The sequence below is a fragment of the Theileria equi genome (assembly GCF_000342415.1).
Source record: "Theileria equi strain WA chromosome 4 map unlocalized gcontig_1105316255041, whole genome shotgun sequence".
NCBI lineage: Eukaryota > Apicomplexa > Aconoidasida > Piroplasmida > Theileriidae > Theileria > Theileria equi.
The window spans coordinates 901,762-929,502 of record NW_004668225.1 but is presented as its reverse complement, the minus strand read 5'-3'; the positions used below and the strand labels follow the sequence as shown (position 1 = coordinate 929,502).

At 42.6% G+C, this 27,741-nt stretch overlaps 13 protein-coding genes across 13 annotated transcripts, besides 3 other annotated features; 2 read left to right on the top strand and 11 right to left on the bottom strand.

Annotated features, from left to right (window-relative positions):
• Positions 1-146: 146 nt before the first annotated feature.
• Positions 147-1,119, bottom strand: BEWA_048840 (signal peptide containing protein). The gene has a single exon (XM_004831812.1). The coding sequence runs from the start codon at positions 1,037-1,039 to the stop codon at positions 557-559; it is 483 nt and encodes a 160-aa protein (XP_004831869.1). The 5' UTR covers positions 1,040-1,119; the 3' UTR covers positions 147-556.
• A 207-nt stretch (positions 1,120-1,326) lies between these two features.
• BEWA_048830 (histone H3, putative) lies at positions 1,327-2,519 on the bottom strand. The gene is made up of 2 exons (XM_004831811.1): positions 2,490-2,519; positions 1,327-1,818 (listed from the first exon to the last, which is right to left on the bottom strand). The coding sequence occupies exon 2, from the start codon at positions 1,815-1,817 to the stop codon at positions 1,407-1,409; it is 411 nt and encodes a 136-aa protein (XP_004831868.1). The 5' UTR covers position 1,818; positions 2,490-2,519; the 3' UTR covers positions 1,327-1,406.
• A 1,381-nt stretch (positions 2,520-3,900) lies between these two features.
• BEWA_048820 (hypothetical protein) lies at positions 3,901-5,445 on the top strand (the record flags this gene model as incomplete). Its single annotated transcript, XM_004831810.1, has 1 exon — positions 3,901-5,445. One exon carries the CDS (start codon positions 3,901-3,903, stop codon positions 5,443-5,445), a length of 1,545 nt encoding a protein of 514 aa, XP_004831867.1.
• A 638-nt stretch (positions 5,446-6,083) lies between these two features.
• BEWA_048810 (signal peptide containing protein) lies at positions 6,084-8,129 on the bottom strand (the record flags this gene model as incomplete). The annotated part of the gene is made up of 1 exon (XM_004831809.1): positions 6,084-8,129. One exon carries the CDS (start codon positions 8,127-8,129, stop codon positions 6,084-6,086), a length of 2,046 nt encoding a protein of 681 aa, XP_004831866.1.
• A 511-nt stretch (positions 8,130-8,640) lies between these two features.
• On the bottom strand, positions 8,641-9,387 carry BEWA_048800 (signal peptide containing protein; the record flags this gene model as incomplete). Its single annotated transcript, XM_004831808.1, has 1 exon — positions 8,641-9,387. The coding sequence occupies one exon, from the start codon at positions 9,385-9,387 to the stop codon at positions 8,641-8,643; it is 747 nt and encodes a 248-aa protein (XP_004831865.1).
• A 929-nt stretch (positions 9,388-10,316) lies between these two features.
• On the bottom strand, positions 10,317-11,870 carry BEWA_048790 (hypothetical protein; the record flags this gene model as incomplete). The annotated part of the gene is made up of 1 exon (XM_004831807.1): positions 10,317-11,870. One exon carries the CDS (start codon positions 11,868-11,870, stop codon positions 10,317-10,319), a length of 1,554 nt encoding a protein of 517 aa, XP_004831864.1.
• Positions 11,871-12,630: 760 nt separating this feature from the next.
• Positions 12,631-14,580, top strand: BEWA_048780 (hypothetical protein; the record flags this gene model as incomplete). Its single annotated transcript, XM_004831806.1, has 2 exons — positions 12,631-13,445; positions 13,494-14,580. The coding sequence occupies 2 exons, from the start codon at positions 12,631-12,633 to the stop codon at positions 14,578-14,580; spliced, it is 1,902 nt and encodes a 633-aa protein (XP_004831863.1).
• Positions 14,261-14,439: a microsatellite.
• Positions 14,581-15,063: 483 nt separating the features above from the next.
• Positions 15,064-16,470, bottom strand: BEWA_048770 (hypothetical protein; the record flags this gene model as incomplete). The annotated part of the gene is made up of 1 exon (XM_004831805.1): positions 15,064-16,470. The coding sequence occupies one exon, from the start codon at positions 16,468-16,470 to the stop codon at positions 15,064-15,066; it is 1,407 nt and encodes a 468-aa protein (XP_004831862.1).
• Positions 16,471-16,661: 191 nt separating this feature from the next.
• On the bottom strand, positions 16,662-18,587 carry BEWA_048760 (hypothetical protein; the record flags this gene model as incomplete). The annotated part of the gene is made up of 1 exon (XM_004831804.1): positions 16,662-18,587. One exon carries the CDS (start codon positions 18,585-18,587, stop codon positions 16,662-16,664), a length of 1,926 nt encoding a protein of 641 aa, XP_004831861.1.
• Positions 16,880-16,938: a microsatellite.
• Positions 17,048-17,126: a sequence feature (GA-rich).
• Positions 18,588-19,028: 441 nt separating the features above from the next.
• On the bottom strand, positions 19,029-20,396 carry BEWA_048750 (signal peptide containing protein; the record flags this gene model as incomplete). The annotated part of the gene is made up of 1 exon (XM_004831803.1): positions 19,029-20,396. One exon carries the CDS (start codon positions 20,394-20,396, stop codon positions 19,029-19,031), a length of 1,368 nt encoding a protein of 455 aa, XP_004831860.1.
• Positions 20,397-20,763: 367 nt separating this feature from the next.
• On the bottom strand, positions 20,764-22,764 carry BEWA_048740 (hypothetical protein; the record flags this gene model as incomplete). The annotated part of the gene is made up of 2 exons (XM_004831802.1): positions 20,764-22,535; positions 22,602-22,764. 2 exons carry the CDS (start codon positions 22,762-22,764, stop codon positions 20,764-20,766), a joined length of 1,935 nt encoding a protein of 644 aa, XP_004831859.1.
• Positions 22,765-23,285: 521 nt separating this feature from the next.
• On the bottom strand, positions 23,286-25,187 carry BEWA_048730 (hypothetical protein; the record flags this gene model as incomplete). The annotated part of the gene is made up of 3 exons (XM_004831801.1): positions 23,286-24,814; positions 24,917-25,053; positions 25,159-25,187. The coding sequence occupies 3 exons, from the start codon at positions 25,185-25,187 to the stop codon at positions 23,286-23,288; spliced, it is 1,695 nt and encodes a 564-aa protein (XP_004831858.1).
• A 333-nt stretch (positions 25,188-25,520) lies between these two features.
• BEWA_048720 (hypothetical protein) lies at positions 25,521-27,344 on the bottom strand (the record flags this gene model as incomplete). Its single annotated transcript, XM_004831800.1, has 1 exon — positions 25,521-27,344. One exon carries the CDS (start codon positions 27,342-27,344, stop codon positions 25,521-25,523), a length of 1,824 nt encoding a protein of 607 aa, XP_004831857.1.
• Positions 27,345-27,741: the final 397 nt, after the last annotated feature.

Genomic DNA, 27,741 nt, shown 5'->3' with positions numbered 1-27,741 from the left:
TCATGTGACAATTGCGGAGCTGCAGCATAGATGCGCCGACTGAGCGGAGAGGGACTTCCGGCGTCCACACACGTACGCGGCTGGAACAGGACACTGAGCCACTTGGTGGATGCCTGTAGAGCGTCATGGAATGTGGACATGCAAGTGGAGATTTTGTAAAAATTACGAGAGGAAAAGTGCCACGTCAAGTCGAATTTTCTCGACTCTTGTGCTGCTCTCTCACCAAGACAGTCGGCTGTCTGTGGGCATTTCTTTTGTCTCTGCTCATTTGCATTGAGTGTACATGCAGACACGGACGTGAGAAGCCTGGAGGTCGAGCCCAGCGGTTCTACTGGAGTGGCAAGAGCGGCCCATTTTCGTCCGCATGAATGCCCTTGTGGTAGTCGCCCATTGCCCCTAGTGCGCTCAACGGTCCCTCTAGAGTTCATTCCAATAGGTACCGAGGCAGGGACCAATGCATGTTGACTGACCTCTAGCAGCATGGCAGTGTCAAAGTACATGATCTGCTAGGGGTCCTCAGTATTCATCCATGATAGTACTCCGCTAGACCAAATAGTCAGTACCCAAGGAGCTCCTTGGGAATCTCGTAGCTGCTACACTTGTCCAGCATTTCACCCAAACTGGCGGCGAATTCCTTCTTTGAGACTGGCACCCACTTTTCATTCTTGACAAAGTACCTGAAGGAATAGCCATTTATGCCATCATGGACGCAAATGGTCAGGAGGGTGTGTTGTCCGTCGCCATAAGACTTGACAAATGCGCATTCTTCGTCTGCTCCAGTGCTCCAAACGGCCATGTCAGAGTCCACGATGGCATCTATGCGGCCGCCTTCCCTCGGAGAGTATCTCCTGTACACAACCTCGCCCATGTCCCTCGCGGAAACGTCCACAAGATCCTCATTTGGAACGGCAAGGTCCAAAATAAAGGGTGTAATCAGGTAAATGGGCGTATTGCCTCCTGAATTTAGTCGTCCGGTATAGAATCTTGCGCTACAAAACCTCGCTAGACATAGTGTCCACAGCACCGCCAGAACCCTCATCTTCCCCGGCTATTTCCCCTCAAGAAACCAACCGATTATTGCAAATTACAAGAGGCTTTCCCTTTTATATTCTCGTCATGAAAAAACTACTGATGGAAGAGGAATAGACAACCAAGTAGACCCCATTGCGGCCAGGAAGAAGAGATGGTTACCGGCCCATTACAAGGCTATTATAGGCTAGTAACGAACAATCCACCATTAAAAACCCATTCCAGAGAGCGCCTACAGTACAGGCGCAAGCAACTGCTCTAGACAAACTATATTAACATGTACATAAAAAACAAATTACCAGTATCGTGCGTGTGTGTATGATCTAGTGGTGAAAGTAAATGCACATTGTGGAGATAAATTCCACCATCAAATGTACTCAGGACCTCTCACCCCTAATCCTCCTGGCGAGTTGGATGTCCTTTGGCATAATGGTAACCCTCTTGGCATGAATAGCGCACAAGTTTGTGTCCTCGAACAAACCAACAAGGTAAGCCTCGGCAGCCTCTTGGAGAGCCAAGACAGCCTGGGACTGGAACCTGAGATCGGTCTTGTAGTCTTGAGCAATTTCCCTGACGAGTCTCTGGAAGGGCAACTTGCGGATCAAGAGCTCGGTGGACTTTTGGAACTTGCGGATCTCACGCAAGGCAACAGTACCGGGGCGGTAACGATGTGGCTTTTTGATACCAGCAGTTACTGGAGCTGTCTTGCGAGCAGCCTTGGTCGCCAACTGCTTCCTTGGAGCCTTTCCACCAGTCGACTTGCGGGCAGTCTGCTTAGTACGTGCCATCCTGAATGAATGTGTAATGTGAGCTATGGAATAGCGAGTGCCGTCGTTAGACGGAGTCCCGAAGAATGAGCGACTAGCAGGAGCTCTATGGCGAACATGGTGAGTTGTAAAGGCGACCACAGGTGTTAGCCGGAGGGATGGTGTGGTATGACAAATAAGCATGGATGGCAGTATGTCCCGATGAAGTATGGAGATACCAAGAATCTACTAGTACCTACCCATTCATCCACCGGTAGGTGGCTTACAAGACCATCCTTAGGCTTCCTTTATGCTACGCATTACGGTCGCTTTAATCCTCCTTTCAGTCGGATAGCCACCATAGTTCCAGGCATCCAACAAACTGCTCCATTTGAGGGATAGATCTACCAGTACACTGTCGATTCAAAGGCGCCAAACTGAGCCACAGGTTCGTCCCTTGTCAAGCACAAGAGTCGCCCTTGAATCTAAAGCGTCAGGACGAGTCTCACCATGTATGCACTAATACTCTCTCTAGCGTTTTATACCATCCAAACTCCATCCCATGGAGATCATCCATGGCCCCTGTGGACCACGGATAACATTCCATCCCCTCCTTGGCCGTATGCTCCTGTCGCTCATGTTCCCTCGGGCTCTGCCGTTGGCCCCGCGGCATATGCGCGGCGCTGGGCGGTAAATTTCGTATGGAAAACTAACCTTGTGATTGCTTGTATAAATTTCCTCGTGAAAAAATTTTAATTTGTGATGAAAAAGGCAAAGTCTCCGGGGCAAAGTGAGGCACCAGCCCCCCAGGGCTGGAATGCGGGACCGCCGACACACGAGTGTGTGTAATGACCATTTGCCTCGAAATTGACTGGCCGTAATTGTTGATAAAGTGATAGCCGCCAAGGCTCCCAAGAGTACGCTGGTGCGACTGCTACGTCCCGAGCAAAGAGGGACCAGAGACCAGCAGGCACCAGGGGTACCTAGAAGAATGGGCGGGGTGAAGGAGGAGAGGTACCCAGAATGGTCTGTAGAGGAGGAAATTTCTCCGTCCCTATGGAGCATGGGTGGCCTGGAGAAAATGTGTCGGCGGTCCCACATTAATGGTTGGAGCACAAGCGACCGTTGGGAGCTTAAGCAAGAGTAGGTCAGTATAGGAGTACTAGACGACCGTAGGCTTTAGCCGAAGGGAGTATATAGAATGAGGATAGATGAATGAGTAGAGACCGAAAAGAGCCTCCGGAAGATAGGGGTACCTGGAAGGGGAGCGAGAGGGAAATTTTCCTCAAAGAGTACCAGGGGATTCTGGACGGGTAGATTCCTTGGACCCGGGAGTCTCCACCTTGCCGTGGCTCAATGGAATGTTTTCCCTGCAGGATGTGTTTAGATGACAAGAGAGTGTATGAATTTGTGAAGGTGTCACCTTGTACCTTCTTAAGGTCTACCAGAGTATTCAGTAGGGAGGAGAGTAGTACCTCCATGGCACTGGATGCTACGGTAGTCAGGCACTTGAGCATCAGAACTTGGAGAACGTGCATATCTACATGCATGGCCCTAATGGTGCTGGAATGTGTACTAAAAGGCAGGTAGACCTTGTGATTGCTACAGAGTAGTGGGCCTGAGCTAATGGGTGAACTAGTTACTATTAAATTTGCCAAAAACTATCTTAAAACATACATTAATATCCATGAGGTTACTCGTGAGTATGGGATCTCTATACGGAGGTATGAAGTCACATCTCTCAGGACAATATGGTAGACTGTATATGCAGTAAAAGTGGTTTATTTTACGGTCATACATGTGATGGACCCCTTTACAGTATCTATAAAGGCTACAGGGGATGAATGGTAGAGTTAAAGGAAGAGATACTGGAGGATCCAGTCATGCATGCAGATTTTGCCATGGACTAGGTGAGTGGACAGCTATGGGCTATGAGACATTCTGGCAGTGCACTATGCTATAATGGATTCTTGCTAGTATTATCTTAGTAAATGAAATGAAAACTTATAGACAGGATGTTATAAATTGAGGATATCACAGCTTACAAATCCCCATAGGTTCCTTCACACATCCCGTCTGTCTGCTCGAGTTTGATACTAACAGACTTTGATTAAATGCAATTAAAATGGGTGAAGGTGTTACTGTAAATATTAGCAGATATCCTAGAGAACCTAAAGATCAAGCAGTCAAACAAAATGGTCTAAGATACTATTACGATAGTGACAATGGAACGGTTCTTCTAACGGATGGCTGGTATCCTGACTTAGAAGGAACATACAGGAAGTTTACTCATACTCCAAAAGGTGGCAGCATTAAAGAGATTTTACATAATGGAAAACCTCTTTCTAAATTTGATGGCCTAGAAAGTCATACCAATATCTCAGTCTACTACTGGTCATTAGATAATACTTGTAGTAAGCCACTACTCATTCAACTTGGTGAGGGAAATGAGTACTACACTACTAATAATGGTAGTACTTGGACTAAACAAGGAAGCATGACTGCTGACATTCTAAAGTCCAAGTTGGATGGGCAGAACTGTGAGAGGAACCAAGCTCACATTGTAGACTTATCTCAAAAGAATGAAAAAAGCAGTTCCACTTATTACAATTGTCTCAGTTGTAATAAACCAAAAATCCGTGTATACAACGGCGGTCACTACTACGGACATACTGTTTCTGGTTCATTCCCAATATCTGGCTTCAAGAATGCTGGTACTTGGCAAACCGGACTTTCCTCTCTAAAGACTGTCAGCACCATCAGGGTCTACTGGGATAGGTCTGCACCAAATCTCATAGTTGTTCAGTTCCAACGAGGTAGTACAGATAGATATTTCAGAAAAAATGCCAGGGGTGGAAACTCCTGGATTGAAGTCTCTGCCGATTCTTCTGAAACTGCTCTCTCTACTACTGTTACTACTCCTTCTGTTGATCTAGATCTCTCAAACATATCTGGAAAACCATACACTGTTGGAAGTACTAAAGTAATCGTAGCTGTTCTAGATAGTTACATAGGTGACGGCTACTTGAAACATGAGCATTCCCTGAGAGGTAGTCTCTTTAATGTAAGGAGTGTTCATCATGGAACTACTCCGCTTACTGACATAACATTTAGTGAAAAATTGGAGAGTGTTTCTGCCTTCTACTATGGAGTAAACAATCCTACAGATTTGCCTATGCCTCTATTGGTTGAACTTGCTATCAAGACTAGTAATCAAACCACACATAAGTACTATCAAAAGGATAAGAATGGAAATAACTGGACAGAATATCCTGGATCTGGAGGAGGAACTGAACTAGACAATGATAAACTCAAGGCTGAATTGGAAAAGCTAAAGAAGGAGTATAATCTCGAACTACCCAGTCCTCCACTGGTACAAAAGCCTACACCGTCACCACCTACTGATTCGAGATCATCTTCAACCCCAAATAATATACAAGGTAATTCTGGTCACAAGCATCACGAGCATAATAATGGCGGTAGCCATAATCATCGATCAGAAGTTGGTGTAAGATCCACATCAGCCAAACGAAATTCTACCTCTTCCGGAGTAATAGTTGGAGGAGTAATAGGAGGTATACTTTGTATCGCCATCCTAGCTCTATTCATCAAAAGGGTGGGACCATCAGTGAAAACCTACATGGCCAGTAGAAGACAAACACTCTTGTAGGCTCCTTTGAATCATTTATATCATTAGCATTTAGTCGATACATTTACTCTCTATAATGCATGATTCACATTCAGTACAGAAATGCACAAATAATTTATTTCTTCTTTATTCATGTAGATGTGTCGTGGCCACTCTCTTCCCTTCTAGACTACTCTCTTGTTGGTAGACATCATGCAAGATAAGATATGGAGACTCTTAAACAGCAGTACGCAGACATTGGACTATCAAGTTATTGCGATGCTACTATGTTTGTTATACGGATTTAAACAAGGTGCTAATGCAATGAATGTCTCCACACATTAATGAAGTCGGAGAATAGAGGAGCTGAGAAATACCTGGAAAACAGGAGAAAACAATGAGAAACCAAGAATATACAGAAAAGGGGACAACAAAAACATTCAAGACTACCTAGTAAGACACTCCATACTGAGATACCAAGAACAAGCAAGTGATGGAAGTACTCTCAAAGCATCTATCTCCATAATAAAATGAGTAATGTGGTATACAAAGAGTTAAGGTGAGAAGCTCCCTGGCATTCCAGTACACCAACAAGAGAGGAGTCCAGAGGGAGAGTGTCTCTACCACCTACCAAGGGTAAGGAGAACATACTGCATTATATCCGGGGGAGTAATGAGTCACTATTGAGATGGAGTAGTAGAAGGATTAGGAGATGATACCGACTTTCTCATTTCCTGAAGCTTATTTAACAAGTCTCCTTGTGTGATGTTATTCCACTTCCCATCAAGTTTCTCAAAGTACTTCTTTCCAACCGAGCCACCCTCTACGAGTGTAATCTCCAGTAACTCCATAGATCCCTTCTTATAAACGAGGCAAGAAAGGCAATTATCCAAATCTTTTGAAGGCGTCCATAGTTCCTTATCTCCATCCTTTACTCCAATTACTAGATGACCAGGCTTCGGAAAGAAATGCCTAATGGTAATACCTAGAAGATCTACTTCAAAGACACTGCATTCTTTGGTACTATTCGCCAAGGCAATATCCATGGTAAAATTAGATTTGAAAGTTGTAGAGGTCCTCAAGCTCCTCATCTTGGCATCAATATTATTGCAGACAGTCCATTCACCTTCCTCCTTTACATAGTCCCTTCGTGATATTCCAGAAGAAGTTTTGAGAGTGACTAATATAAGTTCAGGAGTACCATCCTTGTTGAGATACAAGTTGGCATATTGTAATGTCTCTCCAGCTGAAAGAGCGTGTACATCCTCAGTGCCGTTCATAAGCGTAGATACAGTAGTGCCTTTATTAGGAACAATGAGTTGAACAGCATTACCAGCAAAGTTATAATCGAAGGATTTGCACTGGGATGAGTTGGGACTAGCAAGATCAAGGACAAGACCGTCTTGTTCAGCTGACTGAACAGTACTAACATCCTTAGGGAGTTCAGTGGAGACCTCCTTCTTTAACTCCTCCAAGAGATTCTCACAGTCTTCTTTCTTTACCACACTCCACTCGTTCTCCTTCAAATTATGGTACCTCCAAACATTCTTTCCATCAGCCTTTACAAAGTTTACCACTACTGATACAGGAGACTCTCCATCATAGCAAACTAATACTTGCAGAGCATGCTCCTTATCTGCACCCTTCCAGACTTCCTTCTCTCCATCCATAACAGAAGTTATGAGGACACCATCCTTGGGAGTCACTGTCTTGAGAGGTACTCCTTCTAAGGCTTCCTCCTTAACCGTAAAGGCATTGCCGTCTATATCAGCGATATCTAATTCAACAGTCCTGGCTTTGGGTAAGGAAGCCAGTCTCTTCATCTCAGTCAATGCAACATCACAGTCATCCTTAGAAACACCAACCCATTTACCATTCTTTTTCAAATAAACAAATCCTTGGTTAAGTGTTAGGGATAGCAGCATGGGATTCTCTCCCTCAAAGTATACCGTAGCAAGTGTACAATGTTTGTTCGGAGATTCCGATTTCCAAAGTTCAAAATCTCCATCATTTATCTCATTCAAGTGATGATCAGTTTTAACGGCATATTTTTTGATAGGAACCTTATCCTCCTCAGATTCTTCTACAGAGAATGCTGTAGAATCAACATCTGAAAGATCCAAGTCGATGGTTTTTACAGCTGGTTGCTCAGGCTGCCTCTTTAGTTCCTCTATTATATTTTCACTCTTTGTCTTCTCGACAAGCTTCCACCCTAGATTCTTCTTTTCGTAGTATATTAAATCGGTCTCATCATCAGACTTCTTTAGCAAGAGAGCAAGAAATGTTACGTTACCCTTTGAGATAGTGTACGCTGGAGAACACTTCTTTTCAGTAGACTCCCATACCGTCTTGGCTTCATCCACTATCTTTTCAAAATAAAACTTTCCCTTTGGGTAGTAGTAGGTTGTATTTATGCCATCTCGCACAGTAGTAGCTGGAACATCAACCGAGTTGGTATCCACCTTAGCCAAATCTAGGGTAATTGGAACTGCGAGTTCTTTGGTAGAGCGATTATGTAGTGGAACAGGTGTAGGAGCTCCAACATTTGTGCTTGGAACAGTCTGTTTCTCTTGTGGAATTTGTTGAGTTACTCGTTGAACTTGAGAAACAGGAGTTTCATCTCCAGAATCCTGCGTAGCGTTGCCACCATTTCCTTTCGAATTTGAAGGAGCACAATAACATGCTCCAGTCAGGAATACTGTGGATAATAGCAAGAAGAATTTCATCTCCGCTTGTTATTACCCCTAGAATTTATCCTGTACATATGCAAAATTTGTACCAGTTATTTCTCCTCCTATCCTGTTTTACAACCCAAACACTAGGAGGAAGAGAAATGTCTATTCATGTGTACCCCATTGGAAGAAGAAAGATAATAGAGTGTCCAGTATATATCATTTTCCATAGTCTCCATACTATCCTATTTATCTTATTCACTTATTCTTCCTTAGTATCCTCAGTATTCACCCATAGTAGTAATCCATTAATGTCTCAACTGGTGTGAGCAGAATGGTCAGTATAGATGAATGAATGATCAGTGTACAAGGATGAATGGTTATAACTATGTAAACAAGAAATAATAACAGATACGCAGTGGCGATGTAGCACTGCAAATAAACAATACGCAATAGGCGTGACAAAAGACTATAGGTCTAAACAAACAAAGGGCACAGATGTAAAATGGACTCTGGCTACTTCATAAACATGTAGATACATAGTTTTAGCTCAGAGAGCATAAGACTATATCAAGGTATGTTCTGAACTCGTGAAACTTCCGTCCCTCTTATAGACATCAACTTTGACCTGCTTGAGACCATTTACAGTAACTTCCTTTGAGAGAATATCATTATCTACTGTATCATCCAAAACGTCACTACCGTATATAACCATACCAATGTACATGGTATACATCATGTTTTTCCTTATTCTGTATTTGGTCTCTCCTCTCAACGGATCTGTAATGCGTTCAATCTCATCAGGAAGGTTCCTGGAAAGTAGATGAAGGTCCACTGGATATTTCATTAATGGTCCATAACTAGCATCTCCCTGGACCTTTACAAGATCGGTAGTCTCTGTTCTAAATCTTCCATCCCTTTGAAGGTAAAAATCAGTGACCCTGAGGATTCTATCCTTTCCTTCATCTCGGAGGTATACTCTCCTTTCTGCGATATCGGCGTTCCCCTCGACAATGAGCTTTCCGTCGTCCAGTACATTGCCAATTTTGTAACAGCCATTATACTGCGGCTTGATCATAAAGTGACTCTCGGAGGAGGCAGCCTGACGTTCAACCATCATGATTACAGCTGGTGCTTCCCTGGTTACATCAAGGGTGATGGGAATCCTTTCGCGAAATCTCTTGGATTTGTAACGCCATACAGATGATCTACGGTCTCGCGAATCATCATGTAAACTGAATATACAACCGGCCAGAATAGTCCTGGTGGACAAGAAAATGGCGAGAATGGGTGCTACCACAAGTGCATGCATTGTTGTTTATAGTAGAATGTATAGTAATGGTATAGTATTTGGTAAAGAAACATATAGACTGGACCATGGATCTACAATTTGAGCTGTCAGGGGAGATCTGGAATAGGATGCATGCATCTGGTACTAATCTGTATATAGCAGAACTATAATCACGGATGAGTATATCGTCCAGAGAGACTCGTAGCATACCTGGAGAGGCTAGAGAATCATTCACAGCACCCATCACTGGACGAATGATCAAGACATTCCCACAATGCAACCACGTGACTCTTTACCCCAAAAGACCATATACAATGTTGTCCTTGAGATGCTTTCCCCGAGAATTGGTACTGTAAAGTATGGAGAAGACGTTGTGGAATGGGACAAAGAAGGAGCGAGGCAAAAGATGGTAACCCTAGACAAGCGAGTTGTACCCAAAAGTTGTGACTGTTACCTCCAAAAAGTGATAAAAACAATGAGGGATTATACATGTTCTTACATCGAGGACTGTAACTATGGAGTGAGTGTAACGAGTGATGACGAGTATACGCAGTATAGGGGCCTGTTTATACTCAGCATTTAGTTGTCTCTTCCCGACCGACGGGAGGTATCTATTCTCCCGAAGGGTACTACCATTCTTTACGTCTCCCTAGTGACAGTATTGCCTCTGCAGATACACGGACTCCTATACTACGTATACTCGTCATCACTCCTTATTCACTACGCTCATACTCTTCCTTAGGCTCCCATACTGCATATAGTCGCCTATGCTCCTTTCACTCGCTCACGCTCCGCATACTCACTACGTTCGTATACTCTACATCCTACAACATTAAAATTGCCGAGCATTGCGGCACTTGCACATTTTTGTGCATGTATATTTTAAAAAAGTACTTTGCCTTCTTTGAAGCGCGTCAATCTTTGGACGAATGTATGTTGGCACTGCCAACTTAAACCCCCAGCATGCAGAGCATTGCGGCAAGTGGGAGTACAAGAGAGGAAACTTGGAATCCACAAGGTTCAGACGGAGTTTCGTGTTCTTCCGTATCATCGTGTCGGAGCTCAACGAGCTTCTTGTAAAAGACGCTTCCAACGAGTGGCGACCAGATATTGGCGTCCTTTCCAAAACAGACAAACACTGATCTTCCATTCAGGAGTGTGCGGATTTTAATGAGTTTCTTTTTCCCTCGTGCATAGACTTGGGCTTCAGCGCACTCCTCGTCCCCTTTTGCAGTCCACAGGACAACTTGTCCATCGACTACCTTGTTAAAAATACCCTCCTTTGGAGTGTAGACAAATTCCTTGATTTGTTCTCGCATACCTTCCGTTTGGTGTATCTTTGAGGTATCTGGAGCTGCAATGTCCAATGTGAACGTGGCGGTAAGTCCGCTAATAAGTCGCTTTGTTGCCAGAACAAGGTCTAGCTCTGGAGAGGCAGATTCTTGCCTCATTCCTCCGTAATCTCTGGGAGACTCGGCCTTTGGAGTCTCCGATTCGACGGTAAAGCTGTCCTCCATGGTCCCCAGCTGTTCATAATACTTGTCTTCTTCAACCTCGGACCAGGACTTGCCAATTCCCTGAAAGTAGCTATTGGTCCTGTTCCCTTCTTTGTCAATGACGCGCAGGAACAAGAGGTGGTATTTGCCCCTGGAACGCTCGGTGCAAAGGTCCAGAACATCGCTGCCATTGCACCTCCAGAATATAAACGGGCCAGCAAAAACCCTCGTAATCCTCGACCCCGCAATTGCCACAAAGGTCCTTAGACGTACCCCGCAGATGAACCGGTCCCTAATGAGCAAACCAGAGTGGATTGGGTCGGTAATGTCCAGCATGATGTCAGAGAGTGAATGCGAGGTTTCGGAGCTATCACTAGACTCCCTGTCACCACTGGACCCTCTACGCATCCTACGATGTTCTCCAGGGCTATGGGTTTTTAATGAAGAAGACTGTCGAACGTCATGCTCTCCATCAACGATGTTGCCATTCCTGGAGTTTGCCTGGCTGGAGGCATGACTGGACCCGGAAATCAGCCTGTTGTAGCTCTCCCTGCTTATCCTCATCCACCGTCCGTCGTTGCTCGTCCCAAAGTACTCGTAGTCGTACTTTCCATTCCCTCCGCAAAAGACCGAGATGAGCCTCTGGCTCCCCGTACGCGAGACTTTGGCGCTCCTGCAACTCACACCCGAACAGCCTCTCCATACAGGGCACGAACCATCGACAATTGAGACGATTAGATGCTTTTCAAGCGCCGTAAAGTAGACCTCTTCATTCCCTCCAAAGTACGTCATTCCTCGCGACACATTCTGGTTGTTCTCCGCGGAAATGTCAAGGACGACCTCAAACTCCGAGTACTGCGCCGTAGGAGTCAGAAAAGACGCAGAATCCGTGGCCTCGTCAGAAGCCGCCAGAGAGTCGGAGCCAATTGCGCCCTTTGGAGCGTCGCCCTCACCGCAACTGCAAAACTTCCATGCCGATAGTAATATAAGGAGCCCATTGAACTTCATGTTCGTCTGAAAGAGCCCTGAATGCACGAGTTTTGCCAAGAGAGGGATGGGGTGGGCCTCCAGGCGACCAAGGGGCAGTAAATGCCCTAAATGGGCATTTTGTCTTTGTTTGTAGATTTTATGGAAGAAATGATGTGTCGAAGATGCCATGGGCCAAAGAAGGAGACCCTGAGAGCTGCCAAAAGGGTAGAACGGGTGGTATGGAGTTAGACATGGAGCGTAGCGAATGGAATGCAAGCTACGAGGTAGTGAGCTAAAGCGACTAACAGGAGCTCTGTGGTGAGGTCTCTAGACCGAAGCAGGTGACCTACCGACGTCAGAGACTAGGTAGTAATGGCGAGTATACGCAGTATAGGAGCCTGTGTATTCTCCAAAAACATACAATGATAATGGCATGTCCCTAGATAGTATGGGTACACTAGACATCGAGTTGTATAATGTGTTAAGGAGGATGGTAGACGATGTCCATAGTGAAACGGAGGACAAGCTAATAGGCGACCAAAGGGAGCTTGTGCATTTACGTTGTCCAGTATAGAGTCTCTAGAATGGAATAGACTAGGTAGTTTGTCACTGTGGAATAAGTGTAACGAATGGAAGAGTGATGGAGAGTATGCCCAGTATAGGAACTTGTATATCTCCAAAACATGCGGGGATGAGAGTAGATCCAGAAGACAGGGGTTATGACAAAGTACAAGGAGTATATGTATATGGTCGAAAGGATGTCCTCCATAAAGCTATCCAGTGAGTTAGTCTTGTGAGAATGAATGGATGTCTGGAGAGGACTAATGGATCTCAGAGTCTTGAAAGACTACTATATGAACATGGAGGCTGTGTTCCATCCATAAAGTGCTTTGAGAAAGTTGGTGGGTCATGGAAGGAGATTAATTATAGTGAGTTTGACAATAAAGTAGATGAGCTCAAAAACAAGCCAAATGGAAATACTTCAGATACTACTACATATCAGGGAAGTACTTCTACCGGAAGACAAGATGTTACCATTACTGTAAAAAGAACTATCAACCCTCTTGGATCTGACTTCCTCATGTATGAACATACTCTTGAGACTGAAGGAGAATTCATACTAAAGGAAGTTAAAGACGATGATGGGAATTCTACTAACGGGATTCCTCTGAACAATGGCGCTAATGTCTCATCAGTTTCTGCCTATTACTGGAGGCATGAAAAGGATGGTGGTGGCCTACCTACTAAGGCCCTCATAGTAGGAGTGACCACAACTGATAGAGGAACTAACTACCACGTTAATATAAATGATACTGGTGTTAACAAGTGGATTGAACTTAAGGGAGGTACTCAACCTCCACTCATTAATAATGACCTTGAAAGGACACTGGATGACCTAGTTTGTTCGAACTATAATGAAGTTATAGTAGATCTTAGCAAAGGGACATCTATGGGTAATAGGGAGCCGTATTGTTGCCGTTGTCATGGTATTAAGGATGGTATTGATCAACGGAAGATCACTGTTACTCATGTACAAGTTTCTTGCGTACATCAAAAGTCTGTTACCATTTGCAAACACACCGTTAACCCTGGATATAGAGTTGCTGCAATAAGGTATTATCTCTATGATAGTAGTGATATTAATTATACTAATAATCCTAGTAATAGAAGACGTATAAAGTCTTCAAATTTGGACTTTCCAATCTCCAACATAAAATCAGTCTCTGCCTTTTATTGTAATCACAACCCAGTACTCATCTATATCGAATGTGGAGAATCAGCTGAAGGCTGGTATAAGAAGCCTACTGGTAGTAGTAGTACAGATGAACAGTGGAAAAAAGTCTTGCCTGACCTCAACAGTATAACACCAGAAAACATTATAGACTGTGGGAAATATAACCAACTTGTGAATGCATTAAAGGAGTTTAAATCTGACTATCAAACATGCAGTGAGAAATCTAAATCCTCATCTCCACCTAAGCCAGATAGTGGCTCTGAAAATAAAGGCGGTGTAGCAAGATCAGACTCTGCTGCTGGTCCTTCTGGACCTGGACCTAATGGTATGAATGGCAGAGATGGTAAACAAACTGTTAATAGTGCTGATAGTGTTGGTACTGTAGCTCAACTTACTGCTAGTCCATCTAGTGGCTCTCATACTGATCCTGATGGTAATGCTGATGGAGCTACTAAAGTTGCTCAACAAGATGGAACTCCTCAATCTGATGATAGTGGAAGTGGTGGAAGATCAGACTCTGGTCTTAGTTCTAGTGAAGAGAAATTCAAACTTACTCCTGGTTCTCTAGTTGTTGATACTAGTCCTGATGGTCGACCTCGTGCTGCTGTTCTATCTACTTTTGCTGAACCCTTACCTCAAGTACAAGAAACTGTTTCTGGTGTTCTTACTGGTGAAAGTGGTATACCTGGATCTCCTGATGCTCTTGCTACTGCTGCTCCTGGAGCTGCTACTCAACTTCCTGCTACTGTTACTACTACTGATGATACTACTAATGCTACTAGTCAAGTCTCTCCTACCACTGCTGCTCAAACTCTTGCTACTGTTACTGAAGTTACTCCTACTTCTGAACCTGTTGCTCCTCCTACTACTTCTAATTCTACTTCTACTTCTTCTACCTGGATTAAGGCGGTTTCAGGAACTGGTGCTTCAGCTCTTGGCACAGGAGGTGCTGGTTGGACAGCCTGGAAAGTATTTCAATCTCTTTTCCTTGACGTATTTCCACGTTTAATATGATGATACTCATGAAGTATATAAAGGAGACCCTTGGGTTAGACAAATATGAGACTCTATGGACTCTCCAGTAGGGATGCTAGCTTGTGTACTGAGTAGTTGTCTAATGGAGTAGCACTATGGAAGAATGATAAATAGTAGAGGATGGAGAATCTGAGGAATGATGAATACTACATTAACATAGGAGCTTGTCTATTCACAAGGCTTAGTATGGAAGCATAAGCTATCACTAGAGATATGTCAAGTATTGAGTTGCCTATGCTCTTTTTGGCAGAGTAACCATTTCCCAAACACCAACATTCCCCTTCATCCAGCAATGAATGATCTCCATTCTTCTCGCCTCTACATTACATTATACCTGTAGACAATGACATCCATAGCCAAAGAAAGGACAGGAATGGAAAATGATTGTGCGAACAAAAGGTTGTGAACAATCCAAATCTACGAGGTGTCAATCATAACCTAGAATGAGAGCCATAAAACATTCTATAGAGTGGCAGAAGATGTCACAATTGCGGGCCAAAATACCTTGGCTAAAGCGACTAGAGCTCCTGCAGTTGCCAGCCCTCCCACGGTTCCTCCAACCGCATGTATGATTACCTGTTTTTGGTGATCTGCATTAAGCTTCTCCTTCAAGTCTTTAAGTTTATTGGTAAGAGAACTGTCCTGTAATTTACTGGTTTTATCTTTCCCGTCAAGAAGAATCCAAGTGGATCCTCCGTCCTTCCTACCATAATATACATAACTATTATCTCTTTTCTCTAAGCCAACCAAGAGAAGATTATTCTCATCTGAGGGATTGTCTCCATAATAATAGGTTGTAACGCTATCCAACTTGTCATTAGATGATTCTATACCAGAAAGTACACTATTCTCATAGTTTATTACGGTAGCCTCGAAGAGACCACCGCACAGAGAATGTTGGTATCTCCAGTAACTATCACCTATGGGACTAGTTCGCACAGTTATAAGTATATCAGTAGTAGTATCGGTGTAGGTTCCAGACGATTTAGAAAGATCAAGGACAATTTGAGGATGGTAATCCGGAAGTTCAAGAAGTTTCTTTATATTATCTTTATCATCACTATGTCCTGGTCTATTAGGATTATTTGTGCCAATCTCACTCCAAGTATTTTCAGTACTTTTGTTTCTTCTGAACCATCTATTTCCTCCACCAGTTTGGCTATTGTGAATAAGGAGGGGTGTTCCAGACCTGTTCCAGTATACTTTGATAACACTACTCCTGGCATCCTTTAGAGATGGAAATCCAAGTTGGTCCTGTTCAGTACATTGAAATCTTGTTATAGAAGGAGTGGAGGTATCACTACTAATGATATGTTTATAACGCCTGTAATTATGCTGAGACAGAGGGGATACTGCAATCCACTGAGCAGTACAACCTGGACATTGGTAACCACTCTTCTCTGCAATCTTTATAATATGAGCCTTGTTCTTTTCACAGTTCTGCTCGTCTAGCTTCTTCCTGAGATTTCCAGTATTTATATTTGCATTGGTCCAGGTATTACCGCTACTCCGGATGTAGTACTCATTTCCCTCGCCAAGTTGAACGAGGAGTGGTGTGCTACAGTGATGATCCTGTCCCCAGTAGTAGACTGAGACGCTATCATAAGTAGTTAAGGTCCCAAACCCAGTCTGAGATTCTCCTCCCTTCTTAATATCACCTATTGTACAACCATCTCCAGGAGTATGAGTAAATTTCCTATAGATTCCCTCTGGGTCAGGAAACCAGTCATCCGTTAGAAGAACTCTTCTACTACCACTATCATAGTAGTAACCTCCCTTATCATCACCTGATTGGACTGATTGCTTTTCTGATCCTCCTGGGTATTTGCTAATGTCTATAGTAACAGGTTTGGAGTGCGATCCTCCCATCTATCATCTTTGCAGATATGGTCCATGGTACATCCATCTACCAGATTATACTCCAATCATCCTTTCATAACCCTCACTATTCACCCATAGTAGTACTCCATAATGTCTCAACTGGTATGAGCAGGATGGTCAGTATGGATGAATGACATATTCCCTAGGAAACAAAAGTTCACAAGTGGACCTATGCATGCTCAATATGGTACATTCTTTAAAAACTCTATAGGATATCCGTATCGAACCCAAGGGTCTCCTTTAAAGCGGTTATAAAGTTTCCATCCTCCAAAAAATGTTGCAGCGGATCCTCCAAAAACCGAAGGGACTATATATCCAGCTAGTACAGCAGGAGCGGTAGTAAGAAGAGGTTGAGGATTAGCAGGAGGATCAGGAGGTTCTTCAGCCCTTTCAGTAGCATCATCACTATCACCACCATCTTCACCAGAAACTCCAGCACCTCCATCAGTATCACCAATAGAAGCAGTAGTTTGAGCTTCAGAATCTCCACCACCAGCAGTACCAGTGGAATGAGATCCAGGTCCAGCAGGAGAAGCAGCTTTACCAGGCCCAGGAGCATTACCACCTTTTACTTCAATTTTCTCTTCTTCCTCTTCTTTCTCAACTTTTATACCCTCTTCATCAACCTCTTCTCTAGCTTCTTCAGAACTTAGTTGTTCTAGTTGTGGATCTTGTTTAGACTCTTCAGGACATTCTTCCAAGGTTTTGTCACCACAGTCTCTTAGTACACCAACAGCATCATTCCAACTTGGACAGTCAAGAGTGCCAAACTTCTCCGGTGTTATACCGTTGAGTTTATCCTTGACTTTGGTCCACTCTTCATTTCCATTATTACCACCAGAAGGACCTTTCTTCTGGTACCATCCTGTGGCTGTATTCCCTTCAACATAGATCAAGATGGGTTCCTTTTTATTACCAGAGTATAATGCATATATGGCTTGTACATTAGGAATGGGAAATCTCTGTCCATTTAAAGCTATGTTCCGCCTAGTTCCACCATTTTCATTGTACCTTATACCAGATAGTTTATAACTACCAGAAACAGTATGTCTGTGATATGTGATAGTACTTGAATTGTTATGTATTTTACAACGAACCTCATTCTCAGTAACAGATACCTTTCCATTACCGTCCTTTTTCTTTCCTCCATGCTTATTGCAACAATAACTTTCGCCATTAGTTCTAGTAGAGGATAAATCAATATTAACACCCTTGTGATGTTCACAAGTAAATTCATCTAGTTCTTTTATAAGTTCCTCTGTGAGTTGGCTAATATTATTGTTATCATCATATGATCTATTGCCATTACCATACTCTTGCCATTCAGTACCTTCTTCATTTTTACTGTGAAACAATCTGGAATTTCCATTTTCTAGTTTAAACTCAAATATAATGGGTACATTTGTATTAACAGGTGAAGAGTATAACCTGATCTCGGTCGCCAGAGTATCTCTTGTAAGAGAAATGTTTATAGGTTTATTATTCAAGGTCACTCTAGATATTTTAGTCCCCTTACAATCAGCATTAGTTATACTATAAGCCGTAGTAACATAGTTGCTGCCCGTAAGACTGGATGATGGTGTAGATTTTATCGTTTTGCTCCCTATACAACTGGATTTAGAGCCTTTGAAAATATCACCAGAGTGAGAATTCTCTATGTTAAAAGGGATGGCATAGTTTCTTAGGCAGTTCTGATCATCAAGTGCTTCTTGTTCATTCGAACCAGGTAGTTGCTCCCAATCATTACCACTATCACTATCCCTGCCATAATATGCAGTTGTAGTGTTATCACTACTGTTAGTAGTAATTCCAAGCAGGATTGGATTGTCAGGGGCTCCATTCCAGTAATATACTGCTACTTCCGTAACATCCTTTACAGGTATTTTTCCTTCTGATCCTATCTTACCTCCATTACTAAGTTCTCCATCTAGAGTGAACGTTCTTCCATCTGGAATCCAATGAACATATTTGGTAAATCCCGGTACCGGAATGTTAGTCCTCTTTTCGGCCTTTAGGCCGGGTATGTTCTCAGCACCTTTACAAGTACATTGTCCCTTATCTCCACCTTGACACTTTACATTTAACTTTAGCTCTCCAGTACTCATCCTCCATGTTCATAGAGAGTATGCTCCTTCAAAACTCTGAGATCCATGAGAGTCTCCTTAGCTACTCACTCCTCACCTCATCCATTCATCCTCCCTCACAAGACTAGTTCACTGTTTGGCGGTATGAAGGAGATTCTAGATTCTTCCCAGTCACCATAGTAGTTATACTCCCCCTTAACACATTATACAACTCGATGCTTAGCATCTTCCCATCACTCTTCTTATATCTCTAGAGATACACGAGCTCCCTTTGGTCGCCTATTCGCTTCGCTCATAGTGACAAACTACCTAGTCTTTGACGTCGGTAGGTCATTCATCCTTCCGTTATACTCCAGTAATGACCTTAATCCTACTATTCTACAGGCTCATATAGATCGCCTGTGCTCCGTCTAGCGACGGCGTTCATATGCTTTACTTGTGTACCATGCATTACAGCAACTCTTAAAGTGACATGCCCAAGGCAATCATTACTGGTATAATGAATAACGAGTGCGGGATGAATCCACCCTTTTTGGGGGACATAAACCCTTCGAGTTTAAACTTGTAGAGCTTCTCCGTCATTCTATACCATCCAAAGAGTCGCTTTTCAAAGTGGAGAATCTTTGTCTCGTTCACTCCATCCATCCCATCTGAGCCGGGCTTGTTAACGACGAGTTCCGCTAGAATTGGCCTTTTGCCCTTGAAGAATAGCGACGCTAAATCGCACGATTCTCCGTCTTCCGCCGTCCATATCGTCTGGGTGTCCTCGGCGATCTCCACAACTTTTACATTTGGAAGGGAGATGACGGTCAGGAATGGATCTTCCTCTGAATTGTGCAGAATTTCAACACCGTCCCTCGATGGTGTGTATGAGGAGAGCCTTGAAATATCCATGATAAGCTCCCTGTGTCTTGAAGTGTGATGGACATCCTGGAGAGCATAAACTTTTTGGTCGAAATCCATGGGTCGGATCCTTGTCCAGTCCCCGTCTTGTTTCGCGTAGCATTCGAGTCTTTGTCTACTATCACGTGCATTTACCCCTTTGAGGTACAAGTAGAGCAGAGCTGGCAGACCTTCTTTGAGGTAAACACCAGCCATTGACGGGAGGATTCTGTTCTCTTGACTCCCTTTTGAGCTCTCATCCGTGTAACAAACTGCATTGTTTCCATTATAATAGGCATAATCGTAATCTACATTGTTGTATGCACAATCTGCGCTCCAAATCTCCTCTTTCCCATCCGTGATTTTGGTGCATGCAAAACCTTCCTTTGGGATGTATAGGCGGTACGATAGGCCATCTGAAGCACCGTTGTGGGTAATAAAATTGTCTTGGAGTACAGAGGCAAGGTCAAGTGTGACTATAGCACCTTTGTTGATGGTGCAGGGATCATCATTAAAGAGGTCATTCCACCTCTCGTTGTAAGTGCTCACATTGATTTGTGTCCACTGACCACCGCTGTATTCGAGGTATATGATGGACGGACTACTTCTTGGTCCCGCAAATACCTCCATTAAGCGCGTTTCTCCACACTTGGAGAAGATGTGAATGGTGCTTGCTCCTCTATTCTTCTCATCATTCCAGACAGTCATTTCCCCGTTTCTGAGCTCTGCTATCATTTCCTCTGTGTTTGCAGAGAGTATCTTATGCTCAATACCGTCGTATTCCACGATAGAGACCGAAACTTTGTCCGAATCTGGCACTGTAATGTCCAGGGGGAATGGAGCGGGAATAGCCGCAGGGTCGTTCATATTGATGACACTGAGAATCAGAGCGATCCCCGCGCATATTCCAGTGGCTGAAAGCGTTAAAATGGTCCACGGAGCCTTCATGATGAAGAGTGCGTTGGATTCCAAGTGGTGTGTAGGGCCCCGTCTTCTGGGGAATTGGCGTTCCTCTTGCACATCACAGGGGTCCAGCAAATGCAATGAGTCGTTACGGTCAACTATGGACGCATGATTGGCAGGTTTTGAGGCTGTGTGGGCCCTCCGCGACGCCGCCGCAAAGATACAAGACATGGATAAATAAATGGGTCACAGAACGCCTCGACTGAGATAATGTACGAACATGTTTAAAGAAAATGACCGAGGAAGAAGAATTGCAAAATGTGTGGAGGAAGAAAAGAAGTTGGAGGTACACTGATGAATCTCTTCCTCCACACATTCTTCCTTCTGGGAGTTTTGGCGGCAAGGCGTTGGTCTAGAGGAGCGGGTCCCTGTTGACGATGTACATTCTTGATACGGGGGTGAACTTCCATATTACGAAGCATAGAATGGAAATGCCAATGATGGTTCCAACTATTGCTGCGCCCGCAACTTGATAGTATCTCGTAGACCTTGAATGCTTTCCAGTTTCTACACCTCCTGTAGATGTATTGTCTGTAGTAGCTGGTGGAATGGGTGGTATGGGATCAGGTGGAGGAGGAAAGTATGCCACTACCAACTCATTGAGTTTTTGGATGAGTTCATCATCCCCTAGTTTTTCTGTCCGATCAAGAGCTGTCCATTTAGTTGGGTCTCTGTTCTGTCTCATGTAATAACTATACTTGTCTTCTTCGCTCACCAGTTCAACCATTAGGAGCTTACCAAGTGTATGACCCTCTCCAAGGTAGTAGGCTGCAATACTCTTTAGAGGAGTTTCTGAGGATAGTCCACTAAGTGTAGTTCCATGGCAAACACTCTTAACTCTGAATGATCGTGCTGATGGTGCAGTATGTGTAAATCCATAGTATTTGGAGTCTTTAAGATTTCTCTTATTCACGTTGAATCGGAGAGTATTGTCTTCTGGATTATACGGAGCGCAAATATCGAGGTTTATTACAACATTAGGGGTGTAATACTGCTCTAGGAGTTTGGTTATCTTATCGGAATCTACATCACTTGCTGGAGTAGTGTCTCCACTTGGAACGACCCATGTCTTATCACCAGAGTATCTGTATATCCACATACTATTTCCACCATTTTCCAGTATGTATATTAGGAGAGGATCCTTTATAGTTGAACCATTATAAAATGCTCTCAGCTTTGAGAGCCTACTGCCACTTGTAGGAAGTGGAACACCTGAAACACTTACATCAGAAGTTACTTTAATATCTTTGATCGTAAAGCTAGTAAATGTATCAGCATGTGCAACGGAAGTGTATTCTCTGGATATTATCCTTTTATAGGGAATCATCTTATCATCACCAGAATCATATGTTCCAAACATATTTCGTGCCTCTTCCAGATTTATGATGAGTTCTTTTGTAATGTCCGCAAGTTTACTCTTAAGAGTAACATCTAAAGTATCAATATAAAGACATTTATTTCCTTCTATATTCTTAAGGATATTCTCTAATTCTATTTCATCTATAGTAGAATCTTTGACTCTTATAACGTTCCAGTTTGTAGTATCCTTATTCTTTGAGGTGATATACTTTCCAGGGATATTTTCTAATTTTTTTCCAACTTCCAAGATTATCAAAAGTGGGTCACCATATTCACTATCATCCTTTCCATAATACACGCTAAAACCAGCAAGTAATTCATTTGGAAAACCGTTATCTAAAGTTATCGGTTGTTCATTGGTACCTTTAAGTTCTTTAATGTAAAACGGAGCAGAGGTTGGAGTATGCCTGACCCTTTTATATCCACCTGTTATTGTGCTCTTTGCTACGGTAACTTGTATTCCTGTGACGTCTGATGTGTATTTTGCATCTGTAATAAGTTTGCTGGCAAGGTTAAAACATATGCCATTTTTTGGCCAAAGCTTCTCACGTAGTTTTTTCCCAAGATCGTAGTATTCAACTCGTTCGTTATTATATACATCTCTCAACAATTCCTCCAATTCTTGTGAATCTAATGATGTATTCTTTGATGCAAATTCATCAAATATCGTATTACTACCTATTTCTTTCTCAGGATCTCTCTTTACATAGTAAGAATACTGCACTTTAACATTAATCTGCAGAACCAAGAGTGAATCGCTGATATCTATATAATTTGTAACTTTAGTGACATGTTAAATGGGAAAGGTGGTAATCCTTGTGAGTTTCTTACCACCATACGATAACGATTTTAGTTGAACTGAGCCTTTAGTAAAGGTATATTCATATGAATCATATGAATTAAGGGGGGTATGCTCTTTATGACTACATTTTATGTCCTCAGTTTGATCACATTTTCCTGGATCAATATCCAACTCTATTTCACTCTCATTCATCTTTCAAAAACGCAAACTCAACCCTTTATCAATACTATTATATGAAATTACTCTTGTACTTCCATTTATTAGCAAATTACACATGCATGCCAATGGATGTCCGCTGGATTATTCCCCACTCAACATCGTGGTTTGCTATCTAACGGGAAATCTAGAGTCCCCAAACCCAGCCTAATGGCTGCCTATAATGTCCTCGCCTTCTTGCTTTAATTCTGAGTCTGTATGGCAAGAACTGTTGCTATAATGAGTCCATTGGATTCTCCAGAGACAGGTCCCCTAAATCTACCAGTCTACTCAGATCTGCACATAAATATATGACATAAAACTAGAATTGTTTATACTGTCAAAATGGTAACTGTTGTGCCACAAGTATCGGCCCATTGCTCTGCATGCAACAAGATATGGTGGTATCTACCGAGCTTCCTAACCACGAGTCCCCGGGGCTTTATAAAGTAGACTACTCAAGCTATATGGTAGGAACTATACCTGAAAATATTGAGGGGTTGTAACGTAATGTACTACTACAAGAGGGGTTGTCTACTGGCCAAACGAGTTCTCACTGAAGGTCCCACCTTCCATATTAGAACACCAAGAAGGCATAAGCAGGCTAGGCCACCTAGTATTCCACCAGTTACTGCTCCAGAAGAATCCGGAGACTCTTTGGAAGAGGATGTAACTTTAACCTTGCCCTTGGCATCTCCATTCTCATCTTCTTTAGAAGCTGGTTTGGAATCGGGATCATAAGGAGTTTGTGTATCAGTCTTACTGTCTATGGTAACTTTGGGAGAATAGGAATCCAGGAGAATCCTCAAAATGTTTTCATGGTCAGCATCATCTTTAGGTTTCTTAGAATCATTATCATCTATCTCATTCCAGGTATTTACATTAGGAGAGCCTCTTTTAAACCACTTATGACTGCTAGGCACTTTCCAGTGAATAAGGAGGGGCTTTCTATTATCCTTAGGATAGGAGAAGACAATAATCTGATGTACACCCTTAACGGTTGGGAGTCCTGTTTGTTCAACGCCGCGGTCTTTAAACCTGGCAACTGAAAGATTAGATGAAACGTCAGAGATGTGATGTGAGAACCTGGAATATCCTGAAATGGAAAGATCTGACACAGTAATCTGAATGTTACAACCTGGAGTTAAACAGGGATAAGTAGTACCCGTAGTTTTAGAGATATCAATTTGATGAGCTTTGTTCCTTTCACAATTCTCTTTATCAAGTATATTCTTGATGTTTGTATTCTCTGTAACATTCTGCCATCTCTTATTATTCTTATCATTAATGAACTTATAGTAAGTGGAGGAACCGGAAAACAGTTCAATAATAAGAGGACGAACAGAATCTTTGTCACAACTCCAGTAATATACATTAGCTTCTTTGGATGGTTTTGTATATGAAGCATCGCTGAATTTTATACTCGTATGTTCAATTATAGTCAAAAATGGCCTCAATAATGATATTCCTCCTGATGGTATGTGAGTATATTTGTCATATATACCCTCATATATAGACGAGATTACTGATACTCTAACATGCCCGTTAACTTCAGGAGGTTTGGAATCTCCATTTGCAAAGTAGTTCCCATTTGTAGCATCAAGTTTGAGTACCACAAAATCCTTTATTTTCGAACTAATCTGTGAAAGTGGGTTGAGTTGATACTGAAAGTAAAAATCTCTCGTCCATGTGAAAGGGCTTGAAAAATAGTCATTCCTAGAGTAGTAAGTGGAAACATAGCTATCCTTTAGCATAATCACAAGTGGTATCTGATTATCATGATCGTGATACAAATATACTACGGTGAGTTCTATATTATATGCGGTGTTTAAATTACCAAATCCAGTCTGATCCTTGCCAGCGTAGTTTATTCCACCAATAAGATCTCCCCCTTGATGTGCCTTGTGTGTGTATGTTTTGTATCCATTTCCGAAACGTTCCTGATCTTTTACAATATTAATTTGGTTTCTACAAGAATCAAAATATCCTACTTTAGCAGTTGTTTTGCTAATATCTATGTCTACACGGGAACCATACCAGGATGATCCTGAGGATTTTGTACATGACAAGCTTGTCATCCTATCGTTAACCAGATTTCTATATCTATATCCTAGTTTCGCATCTTAATAGTGTATCAATGCTGTGTAACCTGTAAAGTTTGAAAAATGTGTAGGATTGTCTAGACAATCATGGGGGATTTTACATGCAGACTTCCAGCTTAATCCAAATGTAGCCTTGTCTATATCACACTTTAAATACTTTGCAACATTCATAACCTTCAAGCGCCTGAATAATCATATTGTGCTGTGGGATCGTTTATTGAAGGAGTGTAGTCTCCATAATAGTCCTGTGGTTTATTATAAACCATTCCATAAATAGCCATTAACCTACCATGTATTGTCTATGAAAAAACTTATCATCTCCACAGAGTGAGTTTGGAGATAAACTGCATTTAAAGACACCAAGGGTGTATATTTAAAAACAATTCAATATGTGATTGCCAGAGTTATAACTCTTTACATCCCAAAGTATGAGGATTCCACACCTCTTGATACCATTAATGTTCCATTCAAATGAATCAAAATGTTCAGGGTGGATCTCTGGAATCCCTGTCCCGTCAATATTCATCTTCAGCTGTACCAGAGACTCTGCATTTATGAAATGCCTCTACGCCTACCTATGGAGACCATACCTACGCCTCCTATACGAACCCATTCCTTCTTCATAATCCTCAGGGTTGGAAACGAGAAGCATCAGACAAACCTTGTGCCCATGCGGAGGAATCTCGCTGTAAAACTTTTGGCTGGATCCGTTGCCATCCTGATCCCTTCATGCGCACCAATAATTATAAGACAAACCACCACTATGATCCCAATGGAGATTGCTACAGTATGAGAGGGTGGGAATTCCATGGCATAAATGGCGTCCAACCTTTCCTTTAGAGTTTCCTCTTCATTTCCATGGATTAAATGCGGTGACCAAAACCTATTGTCTCCATTCCTAATAGTGCAGTAATAGTCGTATTCTCCATCTTTCCTCTGCGCCTCAATCATTAGGGGAGTCTTAGACTTGGCCTCCTCAGTCGAAAAGTAGACTGAAATGCTGTTGACAAGACTCTTGATCCAAACCTTGGCGAGAAATGTACCGTCAAACTGGAAGTCCTTGACAAAAAAGAGGATCCTACTTGGCGTCACATGGGTGACTTTGTGGTAGCCCTTTGGACTCTCTGTTCTTGTATACCTAATGCTCCATTCGCCGTCTCCACTGGAATACGTTCCATTGCCATTTCTGCCAATATCTATGACAAGGGATGGTGAATATAGGTCTAACAGTAGCGAAAAATTTCTCCAGCCATCTACGCTTGCAGAGGTTATCCCTTTATCACCTGGGACAGGACTCCAACTTTTCTTGCTCCGAGAGTCTCTCATGTAACAATGATCGGTCCCTTTGGAGGAATAGCGGATGAGGAGGGGTTTTCCTAGATGTGCAGGATAGTGATAGACATTTAGTACGTCTATATCCGTAGAGATAGGGAGCCCAGTTTGTATAAATGCCCCGTCCATCACCTTGGAAACGGAGAATGATGTGCTGACTCTATGCATGCAGTGAATGTAGCCAAAGGCCTTGACAGAGGTCACCTGAATTTCGCAGGCGCTACAGCATACACAGGGGTAGCTATCAGTTTTCGCAATGTTCACAACATAGGCATTGTTCCATCTACAGTTTTGTTTGTCAAGATTCTTCTCAAGGTTATCATGTCCTCCCTCCTGCTTCACCCATTTGCCATTCGAATTAGTATAGTATGAGGAAGTATCTGGCGCTGGCTTAAGTTCCAGTAAGAGGGGTTTGGCATGACTACTGTCGCCCTCCCAAAAATAGACCGAAACCTCACTATACCCCGTTCCATATACAGGAGGATCAAATGGTATATTCTTATCGCTAGTCCTGGTATAAATGACTCTTAACTTCTTATCTGGAAGCTTGTGAACACACTTTTTGTAAACAGTTTCATATGTGTACTGTGTCACTTGTACTTGAGTAGTTGGATTAGCCTTTGGGGGCTGGCTAGGGTCTCCATTGGTATAATAACCAGAAGTTCCATCCAACTTGATGACAACAATATCCTTTATTTCCTCAAAAATAGACTCCAATTCTTCTGTTATCTTGCTACCATCTGTGCCTACATTATCCACTTCTAGCCATTGAGAATTTGGTGTATCGTATTTGACACGTTTGTAATAGTCACAACTTCCTCCATCATTTAAAAGTCCAATTAACAGAGGGAGAACATTCCCCTCGTCATAATCCAGATAGTATACATCTACCTCCTTATAACTACCACTTTTAAAGTCCAAATAAGGAAAATTTAGCGGCTCTTTATTGTGTCTTACTCCGCCTATATATTTGTCCTTTGGTCTGTGAATATATTTCTTGAAGCCTAGAATATTCACAGAGCATTCCCTTTTGACCTCTATGCCATTTCCATCGACCTCTTTGTACAGTTCATCGTCTGCAGATTTGGCAATGTCCACGTCCAAATGGTTGTCTTGACTCTTTGTATCTACAACTGCCATCATTTCTATCCCTGACTCCTATTATGCATTCTCACAGGTTTCATACCCTGAATAACCCATTTTAAAAGTAACTGGCTGTGTAGTAGGCCGTAACTTTTGGAGTTAGCAGAGCAAAGTGACTAGCCATGGGGTCTTGTACATGCACACAACATTGATTTGGCTAGTTTACTTTCTCTCTTAACTAGCGTGTCTTTTGTACTCTGTAATGGCCCATACTCTTGTTGTAGTATGAGTGGAGGATTCTGTAGAGCTACAGGTCCATCTACTCTCATCCTTTACATAATCATGACGGTCTTCACTCTCTCATAAAGGGAGTCCCCTGAGGCCTTACCTTTGCAATGGTATACACATAGGAATGTTAAATGCCTCCCCATTCACTACCATTCTCTCTAACTCCATA

Excerpts from the sequence above, each read along its gene's own strand:
- BEWA_048840 (XM_004831812.1), bottom strand. The coding sequence starts at position 1,039 with ATGAGGGTTCTGGCGGTGCTGTGGACACTATGTCTAGCGAGGTTTTGT.
- BEWA_048830 (XM_004831811.1), bottom strand. The coding sequence starts at position 1,817 with ATGGCACGTACTAAGCAGACTGCCCGCAAGTCGACTGGTGGAAAGGCT.